Source organism: Phaenicophaeus curvirostris, chromosome 9 (genome assembly GCF_032191515.1).
Source record: "Phaenicophaeus curvirostris isolate KB17595 chromosome 9, BPBGC_Pcur_1.0, whole genome shotgun sequence".
Lineage (NCBI taxonomy): Eukaryota > Metazoa > Chordata > Aves > Cuculiformes > Cuculidae > Phaenicophaeus > Phaenicophaeus curvirostris.
In genome coordinates this window covers 29,511,466-29,525,891 of record NC_091400.1, presented here as the reverse complement: position 1 = coordinate 29,525,891, position 14,426 = coordinate 29,511,466, and the positions used below count along the sequence as shown (strand labels likewise).

General features: G+C 40.5%; 1 protein-coding gene across 1 annotated transcript; it reads right to left on the bottom strand.

Moving 5' to 3' along the window:
• Nucleotides 1–241: 241 nt before the first annotated feature.
• NPS (neuropeptide S) lies at nt 242–13,379 on the bottom strand. The gene is made up of 4 exons (XM_069863965.1): nt 13,254–13,379; nt 11,913–12,063; nt 3,672–3,753; nt 242–1,408 (listed from the first exon to the last, which is right to left on the bottom strand). Exons 2-4 carry the CDS (start codon nt 12,026–12,028, stop codon nt 1,199–1,201), a joined length of 408 nt encoding a protein of 135 aa, XP_069720066.1. The 5' UTR covers nt 12,029–12,063; nt 13,254–13,379; the 3' UTR covers nt 242–1,198.
• Between the last annotated feature and the right edge of the window lie 1,047 nt (nt 13,380–14,426).

Genomic DNA, 14,426 nt, shown 5'->3' with positions numbered 1-14,426 from the left:
GCTGTAGTCCAGAAACCCACTATCACACTGGCACAGCTCCGTGTTCAAGTCACTCTTCTCCATCGGCTCAGAGGTGCCAAATAAATGAATGGGCATCACGGAGGAGATGATGCCAATCAGCCTTATCCTAGGTTTAATAATGATTTCCTGGGTTACGATATTTAACAGCAAAATATTAGAAAGCATCCATATACTGATTTATTATAAGCTTAGCTTTGAGTTTGAAATGCATTTCACGGACACTTTGCAACATTTTCAAGCCAACATCACAGCTTGTTACAAGGCATTTGGAGGAGACAGCCACAAGGTAAAATTCACTACATATGTAACTCAGCAGATGACCTTTCCAACACACCACATTTACATATTTTCAGACCAAATTACTTTTTTTTTTTTCCCAGGGAATTTTAAAACCCCTCATTGTTAATTACTGTGCCACAGCTGTAGCAGATGAGCAGAAACAGTGTTTGGCACATTTCATCAGGTGTGTGTTGTCTACACGAATCAACTAATTGAGGCAAATGGAGCTGCATTGATACCCTGCCTTAGAGTGATTTCCTAAGACTTTTCCAGAAATAAGATGACACATCTCAAGAGATTATTTCTGCTAAGGTAATATTAAATAACTACATTAAAAAGAAACTAGAAGTTAAAAATAGGGCCTGATTCTGTCTTTCACAGTGGCTCTTCATGTCTTTGGAAATTTGAAATTAAATTTACTTTAAATCTGTATTAATATTGACAGAGAAGTTGTCTTCAAGTAAATGTGATTTGGAACAGGAAAGTACAGTCATGCCTGGCCCTGTTGGTGGGTTTGTCTCTGCAGCAGAGAGGAGGGATGTCAGTCCTCCTGACAGGCTGCATGAACACATCAATTCAAAGCACAGGACTATTTTTATATTAATCAAGAGAAGGCTGATTAAATCTGCAGCTGTACAAAGAAGGGGAATTAACCAAATGAAAACATTCATTTCAATACAAAACTTTATGATACTGTAACTTTGGAAACAAAGCCCTTTCTGAGCAATCCCATCTGCTCCACTTGGCTTGTGCTCTTTGAAATAAACATCTGTTTACATGATGAAGACACGGGTACATTTGTCTCTGTTGCTTTTATCATAGAAAAGCATTAAAATGATTTTAAGCACAAAGTTAAACATCAGATGTTAAAATCGGGAGCGTGGTTTTGGACATTTGTTTATGACTTTGCTCTTCGAAAGGAAGTTTTTTTAATTCCTGACCCAACACCATTGCGAAAGGACCTTTTATTGAAAGGCATCTCCAGGTAAGGCTTTAAAAAAGCCAGTTCTTCGTTCCTGCCCACTTTGGCTAAGCAGTTGTTCAGCAGGACGAGGCAGTAATCAGATTTTCCATACAGCTGGCAATTCAAATAAAAAGGATTGCTGCTCTGCAGATAACAAAAGAAAGAGACAAGAAAAGGTAAAATTATGGATTTGTGTATTTGCCAGGACTTGTCCAGTATAAAAAGCAAAGCAGAAACACAAAAACAATTTATGCTTAGAATGAAAAGGATGAACTGTTAGTTGCTAAGGATTCGTCACATTCAAAAGCAGATTTTTTGGTAGTTTTATAGAAAACTGCGGTATTTCTTGTATAAAATACTGATACTGTTACAATTACACTTACAGTATGAAATGAATTGTTTTCCATGATGTTGACCAGTTGTGACATGTAACACAGTTTCCCTAGAGTAGCATGCATGTTTATTGCTTTAAAATGAGATTTTTTTTCAGCAACAATGAAACAGCATCTTCATATCATTTGTGTGAAATCATGTAGTCTAAATAATAGATAAGAGAAAACGGAAATACCTGTAAAGCAGAAATTTGGGGGAGGAAGTTGTCTAGTAATTATTACTAGTTATGGTAGTAGTTATGACTAACTTTAATAATGAAAAAAAGTAATGGGAATTTTAAAATGTCTGGATTAAAGTTTACATAGGTTTATATACATGTCCATCTTCCTTGCACTTTACAGTATGAAAATGTAAAATATATAAAAAATCTTAAAAAATTCAAATTGCCTTTAACTTAACATTGAATTTACAATGAAACATTACGTGGCATGTCTGTAGCTGCTACGTGCACCTTTCATCCTGTCATGACTTAACAGCTTGTTTATTATCTATCTAAAAGAAATACTCTGCCATCATTTCTAGAGTTTTCTGTATCGTATTCCTGCTTGGAAAATGGTGGCTTGCAAAGCCATGGGGTTAACACCTGCCTTCACTGGAACTGATGTTAAAATTGTCATTCACTTCACTAAGATAAGTTTTAATTCAGTGTGCTATTACTTTTATTAATACTGTTTTGTACTTAACATTTTTTCTGCTCTGTGCCTATAAAAAATAGGTTAATGATTCTTCCTGCAAGCAAGAGTGTGTACTGAGTCTGAGGCAGCTGAGCAGGCATGTGGCTCACTAACCACACAGCTTCTTTTGCCACTGACTGGGATTTTTCCCCTGGACTGAAGTTTCTCCCTAACAAGATGAAATACTTTCTGCAAGAAACACAGGCACAGAGAAATTCCCCATTGAATTTTTAGCTGCCATCTCACAACCAACACAGGGACTTACACTACTGAATAAATTACTCTGAATTTCACATGCAAGATATTAATTTAAATGAAATAATTAAACTCATTTTACCTATCATATCATTAAGAAATGTGGCTAGTCAGATCACGATTAATAAAAACTATCAGTGATCAGAAATGAAAGATGAATCTGCATTTACAGAAGTGACACATACAGAGGAACCAGGTGATGGATAGATTAAGGTTAATGGGAACTGCACATCTGTAAAATAAACAGCTGCATGAATAGCCACCAGTTCTGCTAGCGACAGATCACCTCAATGAAAAGATAATGATGCAAAACACATCAGAGGAAACAAAGAAATCTGAACTATGGCTCCTAGAACTGATTTTAGAGCATTAAAAAAACCCAGGGAGTCTAAAGAAAAATTTATCCAAGCAGGAAAATGGAACATGAGTAGGAATAAAATATCTCATCCCACATTGGGAAAGTCTTAAATGGCATATGTATGGTTTGACCAGCAATCTGTCACGGTAACCTGTTCAAGATCAAAACTGAAAGGATGTCAGCATTATCTAAGTAATCTGTTCACTTTGATTTTGGAGGCTGTTCTACTTTCTTTCGTAGTTCAATGAAATTCATATTACTGATCCTATGCAATAATTTTCAATACCTTTACATAAGATTTTTTCCTTTACCTACACCCTAAAAGTGACAAATAATGTTACAGGATTATAAAACTAGCTAGTAATAATTGAAATTAGTATATATATATTTCTTCTTGTACCTGTTTGATATTGACAAGGTATTTAGATGAAATGGAGAGGTGATTGATGCTTTTCTTTTCTCTATACAATATTTCAGCTTCAGCACTAAATATGAAATAGATTTCTTACATGATTATTATAGAGGCTTGACTATTTTATTAATAACTAAAGCAACAATTGAGCTGTACTCCAGGAAAATATTTAACTAATACCTTGAATACAAGAAATTTATTTTATTTTATAAAGAACAAAACCAAAGAAATAAGCAAACAAAGAAACACTAAATAAAAAGCTATTTAAAAGAAATTAAGCATCTGATCTTCAAGTAAGCAGGAAGAATTACTTACCATGGAAGGAACAACTGGGTAACAGGAGCACGTAAGTGTCATTGAGATCCAGAGAATGAAAGCAAAGTTTAACCTGCATAGACTTCAAAGAAAAAATGAGATCAGTTAAAATTTGAACCCAAATCAAGCAAAACTGCATGCCTACACATAAACATATATATGTATATGATATATATTTTATCTATATACAAAGTGTTCTGCAGTGTCTTTACCTGATCATTATTTACTCAGGAGTGTATATGTATGTACGTGCAGTTATATTACCACATTCCTCACATATCCTTTCAGTTCTTTCTTATATGACCATTTAATACCAGAGTTCAGGTGTGAAAATGTCATCAAAGCTGATTTTATTATGACTAATTGGTCCTTGTTTGGCCTTTTCTTCTTGTTAAATGGGAAAATGGCAAGAACATGCATTCATCTGCCATTATGAAACTACCAATTCATTTCATTTAAAGTGCTCCATTAAAATATCTCTCAAGTGGGTTTTACTGTTAAGTCTGTACCATCACAGCAAATACGGTGAAAGGTCCAAAGTTTTCAAAAATACACTTCAGGAATGTTTTACCGCTTTCAACATATCATAACAACCCTATGCAGTGCTACAGACTAGGAGAAGTCTGTCTAGAAAGCTGCCTGGAGGAGAGGGACCTGGGGGTGTTGGTTGACAGCTGACTGAACATGAGCCAGCAGTGGCCCAGGTGGCCAAGAAGGCCAATGGCATCTTGGCTTGTACCAGAAACAGCGTGGCCAGCAGGTCCAGGGAGGTTATTCTCCCCCTGTACTCGGCACTGGTGAGACCGCTCCTTGAATCCTGTGTTCAGTTCTGGGCCCCTCACCACAAGAAGGATGTTGAGGCTCTGGAGCGAGTCCAGAGAAGAGCAACAAAGCTGGTGAAGGGGCTGGAGAGCAGGTCTTACGAGGAGCGGCTGAGAGAGCTGGGGGTGTTTAGCCTGGAGAAGAGGAGGCTGAGGGGAGACCTCATTGCTCTCTACAACTACCTGAAAGGAGGTTGTAGAGAGGAGGGTGCTGGCCTCTTCTCCCAAGTGACAGGGGACAGGACAAGAGGGAATGGCCTCAAGCTCCGCCAGGGGAGGTTTAGGCTGGACATTAGGAAAAAATTCTTCACCAAAAGGGTCATTGGGCACTGGAACAGGCTGCCCAAGGAGGTGGTTGATTCACCTTCCCTGGAGGTGTTTAAGGCACGGGAGGACGAGGTGCTGAGGGGCATGGTTTAGTGTTTGATAGGAATGGTTGGACTCAATGATCCGGTGGGTCTCTTCCAACCTGGTTATTCTATGATTCTATGATATTAAGGCATTGTAAAGCCTGGCTGCAAGGGAAAAACAGTAGAAGTGTTCTGTAAGTAGAAGTTCCTTAAAGAATCTCATTATACTTAGAGTAGCTACGACACAGAGAAAAATATGTAACAATATACAGACCTTTCTCTATTTCTTCTCTCTCCCCACTTTTTTTAGATGTTTAGATTTTAATGCACACAATTTTTAAGTTTTTCTTAGAACTTAAGTTCTTTGGACATTAACTTCTCTTGCAAGCAGGCATATTTTAGACTATGCTAAGATTATTCAGTATGATCTTCTGTAGGATTAATAAATTCTGTTAATCTCTATCCATGTAGCAAATGTTTAATGTCCAGGATCATAATTTGTTGCAGCAACGAATCTAATCATGCAACATTTAATTTAATTATGCAACATTTTAGGGGATCTGTGGAGTTTTTTATAAAGAATACTGCAAAAGCATTTAGAGTTCCACAAAGTCTCTCAATTTTAGCCTGCACAGGTGAAGGAATGCTGAAAAACATTAAATTGGGGTTTTATTTTCCTTAGAATGAAAACACTAAGGATCTTTTCTTGACAGTCATCCAGTGTTAGACATGCACACCAGTGACTCGGCAGCATCAAATGTTTTATTTCCTTCAGTTTGCACCGAAAAATCAACATACAAGGGCTCCAGGAGGGAACTCTGTGTGATTCTTTCAGAAGAATTGAGCTATTATAAATTATGGCAACTTTAACTGGAACATTCAGTCTCCTGATATAGATGTACTTAATTCTGGAAGGTAGAAAGTAGTAATGCCTACTGCTAAGGCCAGAAGAAATACAGTGGCATGTAAGTGCCTTTAGAACATTTTATATAAAAATTCATAATTTGATTTGATTGTGGTTGAATATTTTTTTCATCATCACTGTACATGCCCATAGTGATAAAGTCAGAGGTTGCTGCAATCTGATGAATCTTAACTTACTTTCAAAAAGTACGTGTTTCTAATTGCTGGAAAAGTACTTCAGGATTCCTCAGGAGCAAAAAGGCTCTAGAAATATAAGATGAAATTAGCCTCGTTTAAACACCGCAGTAAGCAATCCATTTATAAAAACCATCAGGAGAACATTTGAGTATTTGCATATTCAGTATGTGTCCTCTTATTCAGAGAGAAAATCCTTTCGTTTGAATTGAACATCCCATTCCAACTTGTACAGGACCTCCAAGTCCAACCGATAAGAGGATTAACCCGTGTTTCTGCTAAAATGAAAAGCACGTTGGGTAGGATTCTGCTTAAGCATAGTTTAGCGTCAGCTTTCATTGTATCTGCGTTTAGTTTAGCTCCATTTTAATACAAAATTAACCTTCACACAATAATATTTGTGGAAGACGAAGGACAAAAAATAGGCTTGTGATTACAGTTCAGCATTTCTGGGTTCAGTGTTGGAGTTTGTGCCTTAGAATCTCTAGGTAGTGTTTGGTACAATATTGACATTTGGCTTTTAAACCAGGAGTTCTTAGAGTCCCTGGTGACCTCCTGTTGTGCCTGGTCAGTATTGCCTGTGCTTACCTTTATCATATCCCTCTAAAAGAGTAGATTTGGCCACATTTCTAGGTCACAAGCTTTGAACGCGAGAAATGCCCAGAGACTCTCTATAGACACTTTCAGTGTGAACAGGTGGCGAGAGGAGAACCAAGCAAAGCCACCAAGGAACTCCCAGGGGACCCCAAGAAGATAGCCACATGGGCCTGGACAGGAGGAAGCTTTGTGGAGCTGGGACCAGACTACAGAAATTTTGAACAACATGGGAAAACAGCTCTTGTGAGACTTTCTAAGAAAGGACAAAAGGCTGATCAAATGCACTCATCAAGGATGTTTCACCCAGCAGGTAGGAAAGGAAAAAAGGCTTACATGGCAGCGAATCTCCCAAATGCTTTACAATATCAATAGTATCTGGTCTGAACACTTGGAAAAAATTAATAGTTAATTTGAGGGTTTGCATTCCTGCTCATATTATAAAAGCTAACAATTAGATATTTTTTAGCAAAATTCTTCAGCAAGAAGATGCTTTCAGTTATTAATTCTGCTTAAAAGCCAGAGAAATCAGGACAGAATAGCAGTCCTTAGAACCTGACTCTAAGAAGAGAAGGGCAAGTAACGTCTGGCATTTCTCCCCACAAAATCCAAGAAGAGATTCCATGTTTTCAAAGGCTTTGAACAGCTGAACAACCACAAACTACTTTCACCAAAGGCAGATGCAGATTGCAGTTAGGCATGTATGAGTTTATAGCGACATCACCAGCCCAGAACTGAGATCAAGGGGTTTGTCCACCTCTGAGACACACAGAAGTGGTATTATGTGAAGAGAATGAAAATTCAAGCTCTCACGTTTGCTTTCCACTTGTCTTACTTTATTTTTTCTACGTATTCAGGATGCAATTTAACACACCACAGCTGTGATTTGCATGCGTAACGTGTATATGGAGATTTAGATACTTTCAAGATATTCCCACTTCAGGTTTGAATGAATCAGGTTTAACAGAACAAGTGGCAATTGACATTTCCATCTTCTACTCTGTCTGGAGAGCACCCAGTCTGAAGCCTTGCTCCCAGCTAAGGTTCACTGGCAGGTATCACAGGTCATATAAATCATTAAGAACCATAATAAAAAATCCAAGCGTCCATAAAATCTGCATATGTGACAATAAATTAGTAGTACTGTCTTCCACTTCCATACAAAGCCAACAAAATTTGCAGCAGTTTGTCATAGACTCATAGAATAACCAGGTTGGAAGAGACCCACCGGATCATCGAGTCCAACCATTCCTATCAAACACTAAACCATGCCACTTAGCACCTCATCCACCTGCGCCTTAAACCCCTCCAGGGAAGGTGAATCAACCACCTCCCTGGGCAGCCTGTTCCAGTTCCCAATGACCCCTTCTGTGAAGAATTTTTTCCTAATGTCCAGCCTAAACCTCCCCTGGCGGAGCTTGAGACCATTCTCTCTTGTCCTGTCCCCCATCAGTTGGGAGAAGAGACCAGCACCCTCCTCTCCACAACCTCCTTTCAGGTAGTTGTAGAGAGCAATGAGGTCTCCCCTCAGCCTCCTCTTCTCCAGGCTAAACACCCCCAGCTCTCTCAGCTGTTCCTCATAAGGCTTGTTCTCCAGCCCCTTCACCAGCTTTGTTGCTCTTCTCTGGACTCGCTCCAGAGCCTCAACATCCTTCTTGTGGTGAGGGGCCCAGAAATGAACACAGGATTCGAGGAGCGGTCTCACCAGTGCCGAGTCCAGAGGGAGGATAACCTTCCTGGACCTGCTGGTCACACCATTTCTGATACAAGCCAAGATGCCATTGGCCTTCTTGGCCACCTGGGCCACTACTGGCTCATGTTCAGTTGTGTAGCACTTCAGCACAGCTCAGGCCCCCTGTTTGTAGGCCCACAGCCCAGGGAAGTCCTCTCTGTCATAATGGTGGGCGCTCACCTCAGAATTAAAACCTGTGTTTCAACAGCGAAAGCCTCTGAGATATCTAATACTTCCACCCAGAAGGAACTGGCAAGGAAGGAGACTCTAGACAGAGAGTAGGTTGCAATGAGTCCCCAGATCCTCCTCCTGGAGGGGCAGAGGTTGATGATCTGTTGAATTAGGTGGACGAGGTGCAGGAAACAGTTAAATGGCTGGAGGGGCAGAGATGGAGTCAGAGAAGTGTTTTCAGAACCACGTTTCTGTGGCAGATATCACAAAGAATAAAGCATCTTGGAGCCAGCTGACTACAAAAGCAGGATTCTGCTTCAATCTCCATCCTCCAGCATTAGAATCAAATCCAGGTATATGGCACTAACAGCTATAGACATTCATGGGTGAGGCTTGCAAGGAGAAACTACCAGCAGCACACAGTGGATATTGCATAATGAAATGACAAGTTCTTGCAGTAGGTGACTCTATCAAGGGGCACTGAAGCACTCATCTGCTGGCCGGACAGGGAGTCATGAGAAGCATGATGCTTTCTGTGAGCTAAAGTCTGAGATGTTGCTAAGAAGGTGCCCCAACTTATCAATAGTATAAGCTACTATCTGTCACTGCTCTTTCATGTGGACACAAATGACACCACAAGCTGGAACCTAGGCACAATCAAGGAAGACTACAAAGCTCTAGGGGTGCAAGGAAAAAGTATTGGTGCCCTAGTTATCTTTTCTTCCATTCTAACAGCTAGAGGAAAGGGTGCAGGCATAAACAGATGTATAGTACGCATCAACTTCCAGCTATGTGACCACTGCTGTTGTGATGGTTTTGGCTTCTATGACAAATGGGACATTCTTAAATGGCTGTAGTCTGTTAAGGAAGGATGGGATCCACCTGTTTAGAAGAGGCAAGGAGATATTTGGCAGCAGGCTGGCCAGCTCGGTGAGATGGGCTTTAAACTGAAGGACTTGGAGGACAGGAATCAAAGTGGCAATGCTCATGCAGTTGCATCCATCTGGGGCATAAGCCAGGCCAACCAGAACAATAGCAAATGTTCCTCAGCTGCCTTCCAAGATGAGAACCATAAGACTGACCACCTCACACAGCCTCAGGAACAAACAAGAGTTCTGCACCCAGTCAGAAAGTTAGGACATCGTAGTAATAACTGAAACATAGTGGGACAACTCACATGACTGAAGGGTCACAATGGATGGCTACAGGCTCTTTGGTAAAGACATACAGGGAAGAAAAGGAATCAGGCCACACCTGGAATGCTGTGTTCAGTTTTGGTCCCCATGATACAAAAAGGGTGAGGACAGACTGGAGAGGGTCCAGAGAAGAGCCACGAAGATGATCATCCAGGACTGGAAAGCTTGCCACATGAGGAAAGGCTGAGAGAACAGGGTCTGTTCAGCCTTGAGAAAAAAAATGATTCAGAGAAGACCTTATCACCATGTTCCAGTACTTAAAGGATGGCTACACAGAAGATGGAGACTCCCTTTCTACAAGAAGTCACAAGGAAAAGATAAGGGGTAATGGGTACAACATACTCCTGGGGAGATTCCGTTTGGACACAAGAGTAAAATTTTTCACAATGACAATAATCAGTCATTGGAATAATCTCACCAGGGATTAAGAACATGATATTGCCCTCCCCGATCACAGCAGTAAATCTGAAATGTTTAAACTGGTATTGTGTGCCTTTGCTAAGTGATCAAAATAATAAAAATTAAAGCATACACAAAAGACTGTCTGCATGGTCCATTGATGTAACCCCAAACATTGTAAAATCATAGCATGTTAGTAGTCTGGATAAAGGCAAGGTGCTAAATCTCATTGTTCCCTTCCAGCATGGCTTTTTTTGGAGACAGCTGCCTGGATATTTTGCTCTGAGCTCAATGTTTTTCTTGCAAGAACACCAAGAAACCAAAAAGCCAGGATGGTTTGCTTTGAGATCACGGCAGGGTGCAAAACGGAAATTAATCATGCTCACAGCCTATAAACCTTTTCCTGACTCAGTGATAATAGAAAAGCCCAGCAAGACACAAAGACAGAGGCAGAAAGCGGGTTTATTCTTTCTGTCGTTATTGCCATGTTCTCAATACCAGCAAAGGTAGTGAGGTACAACCAAAGCCTTTGCTTGCACCACTGAGCAGATCTCATCAACAGACACAGAAAAGCTAAAAAACTGCTACAGATGCACACTTGACTATTTCTGTGCATTTGCCTGCTGTAATTTTTTCTAATCCCCTTACACTTGGTTATGATCCAGAAAGACTCTGTCCCTGGCTGACAGGGGTCAGGGGCTGTAAGGACAAATGGTGCAGCTGGGTTGAACCATAGCTCCTGCCTGATTCCTGCCCTCAGATATCTTTCCACGCAGTGACTATCTCTGACCACGCTAGGAGCATGTGGCTCCTAAGTCCATGGGCTGGAGCATGCCCTCTGTGTTATTTACTGTGCTTCTGTGCTGCAAAGGTATTTGCACAGACGGGCTCTCTGTGGAGGATGTGATAGTCTCAGCAAAGGTCAGGTGCATATCTTCTGAGTCTATTGAGGCCTGTGTTGGCTGCTTTGGATAAACAGTTCTACATTCCTGTTTCAGCTTCAGAAGTTCTCTGGAAGCACAGAGACATTTATTGAATGTCATTTGGTTGCTAATGCTGCTGCCTGCAGACCAAAATCCTGTGAGTGATGAGCTGCTTGAGCTTATTGCAGACAGGGATAGCTCCTACACTGAGCCATGCACTGCAGCCCTCTCTTAAAGGATGCTCAGCTCCTTTCTAAGATCTAATTTTCGATGCAATTCCACTCAGACATCATTCCCCTCTAAGCCTGCGTTAGACTCCAGCAATGCACCTTCTGATGCCCAGGTTTGATATAGGAGGAGAAAAAGAATCACAGAATCACAGAATAACCAGGTTGGAAGAGACCCACCAGATCATCGAGTCCAACCATTCCTATCAAAAACTAAACCATGCCCCTTAGCACCTCGTCCACCCGTGCCTTAAACAGGGTGGAAAATCAAGGTAAGAAAATCAGGTAAGAAAATCAAAAAGGCATTAAAGCAAGAAGCAGCATTGCTACTCCTGCAGTACTCAGCAGCTAGAAGGTGTGCAGCAAGTAAGTAGTGTTAGACTATGAAATGAACAAGGTGTAAGATTTGTGGACCTACAGATAATATGAACCTCAGAGTCTGGGTTGCCACCTAATTTCAAAGAACTGCATCATCAGAGCTGTGCACGTCACTGTCACAGCAAAAGGGATAAAGCTGCAGGCTGATTCTCCATGCCAGAAATGGAAATTAGCTTTAAAGTCACGTTTTTGATCCTACTTCAGACAGGAATTGTCAGCTGTGTCATAGTCACCACCCTCAGGATCTTAAAGTCTAAATCATCACCTATAATTATATATATATATTCTCTTTCCTGGTTACAGTCAACGTATACAGAGACAACGTGGGCAGAGACAGCACGAGCTTTCGTGCCTGGGTCTGTCAGTCCCACTCCTCAGCACAGAGCAGAGTGCTGATTGCGTCAAGTTGTGCAGTGATGTCAAACCTGAGTCTGTCAAGCCCTCTGCCAAGTGCATAAATGTCCACATGACTTCTGCTGACGCTATCACGTTCCTGCTACTTTCTATGGGAAACGATAAGAAAAATGCTTTTGGCAAAAGCACATTTAAACATGACAGAAAATATTTCCAACTTGTAGATGATCTTGCATTTTTGTCAGACTCCTTAGCACGCCTTCAGGAAAACAATCTGCATGAAGTACAACAAGAAAAAGAAGCTCTTGGTATTCTTTATGTGCCACTAAATGTTAAAGTAATAATAATAACCATAATAATAGCAATAATAATAATAATAGTAAGAGTAATAAATTATCCAGAGAGGAAAAAAAAAAAAAGCAGAGCAGAGAAAACTTGCTCAATCTATTAAGGATAGACTCAGCAACTGAAAAGTGATGGTAATTAACATTTTGCTATCCTTATTTGTGCATGCCAACATAATTTATGCATTCAGAAATGTCTCAAATAGATCCTACAGGAAGTTGCTGCCTAAGAAAAGATGTCAGTGCTGAGCTAAAAAGACACCTGTCAAAGCTGAAACCCAATTTCTGTTCAGATGCAACAAAGATATCGATGATCTGAGAAAGTCTGAATAGTTGTTGAAGTAGAAGCAAGAAAAAGAGCCTAGATAGACAAGAAAAGGTAAATTTTTTTTTAGGAGAGCAAGGAGAAAAGGATGTAGGAAAGTCTGATGTGACTTAAGAAGAAGAGATCAAACTTTAAAAGGGTCAAACTTTAAAGGAGTCAAGGAAAGCTAACATAGATAGTATAAATAGTAGGGAATAGGGAGAAAGAATTGCACGCCTTTGAAGGGCATAATTTTTCATATATGTTATTGTACCGTACCTCAGGGTTCTCTGGTGGATAAGGCTAAGAAAGACAAGGAAAATGTATCAGGGTTTTGTTTTTTTATTATGCTAAGATGGCAACAATTTATTCTGTCTGAAGCAAGTTTGCATATTTTCATCCACAGAATCTCAGAACAAAACTGTTTTTTGTGCTCTCTACGTCCTTGAGATGTCATACCAACCAGCAGCATGTCATTTGGGAATGGAAAAAAGGGAGCGACATAGGGCAACAGTTAGTCATGGCAGCACAGCCAACCCCATGAAACAATTACAGTGTGGAGGCAAGAAGTGGGACACAGACCTGCGGACCTGCAGTAACTGCAAAGTCAGTGAGGGACACAGGATGCCAAATACTCATCCAGACACTCACCATCTACAGACTTGGACAAGAAGGGATGAATTGCTCATACCTGAGCAGGAATTTATGCAATCTGGAGTGACCTTCAGGGTGGAAAACAGGTCAGGTGGATGCACAACATCTGTCAACAGTTCTGTTTCATCTATAAACAGTCCTGATCTGATCAGCCAGGAGAGAAGCAAAGTTACCTCTCGCTTGCACAGGATTATAAGAAAATATCCAGATCACAAGTCAGGAGTAGCTCATTCCCTTCTGAACAGACAACATTTGTGAGGGAGAAAGCTCTTCCACAGATTAGCTCTTGGCATTTCTGAAGAAGGGTAAGATGCCAGCTTAAATTTGTGACACAAGACCTAAAGTACCTTTAGGAAATCAGTGGCTACAAGCGGAACACTCGTCATCATTTGTAGGAGGTGAGAGGCCACACCTTTTTTCTCCAAAATGCAGTGTTTTCCATCTGTTCTCCATGCTCTTTTAACTCACTGCTGTTTTCTTTCCACTCATCTGTGCCACTTAAATAAACACAGATTTTGCAGCTTCTTTAAAGGAGCAACCCTTTTTTTCTGAAAGCCTTTAGATAGGAAGGGTCTTCCCTGTAACGACCTAGAAAACAGAAAACAAATAGGCACTGAACCCTAGTGCTAGCTTCACATTGTGAATATACCCATTCTTTCAAATTTGCTGGTAGGAAGATAAAATAAAATTACAAGTCTACCTTACTCCACAGGCAGTTGGAGACAGAGAGACACAGAGGTGGTACCAGGCATCAGGTATTGCTCCTGCCTTTGGTACTCCATGAGTGATGGAAAGCGGCTTCAATACCTTGCAAAACACCCCCCCGGATCATTACTTTGTGAGTATCATTGGTTATAAAGGTCCTCAAGTAGGAGACAGGTGATGTTGCTGTCATAAAATTTGGTGCACAAGGTGACATGCCTTTTATCTGAACATAAACTACTGAGCAGCTTGATTTCTCCTCATGTTCTCCTCTTCTTATGAAAGGCTTCGTCCAAAAATATCAAAGGCCAAAAGAAAGAAGAACTTCTGTTTTTCTCACCGAAAACCGGTTGCAGCTGACTGAAATTTTCTTGCTCTGTGCAAGCATTCCTCCATACCCAATTATGTTTCAGCACAATATAATTCCTCAGGAAGCTGTATCTGCCTCCCTTATTCTCCCATTACTTGCATTGATACCTAATCTGCAAATCTCATCTCTTTCCCTGTC

Coding starts and splice junctions, on each gene's coding strand:
- NPS (XM_069863965.1), bottom strand. CDS start 12,028: ATGTGGACATTTATGCACTTGGCAGAGGGCTTGACAGACTCAGGTTTG. Junction 3,754..11,912: donor AGTGGGACTGACAGACCCAG/GCACGAAAGCTC, acceptor TTTTCTTTGAAG/TCTATGCAGGTTAAACTTTG. Junction 1,409..3,671: donor ACCCAGTTGTTCCTTCCATG/GTAAGTAATTCT, acceptor TGTTATCTGCAG/AGCAGCAATCCTTTTTATTT.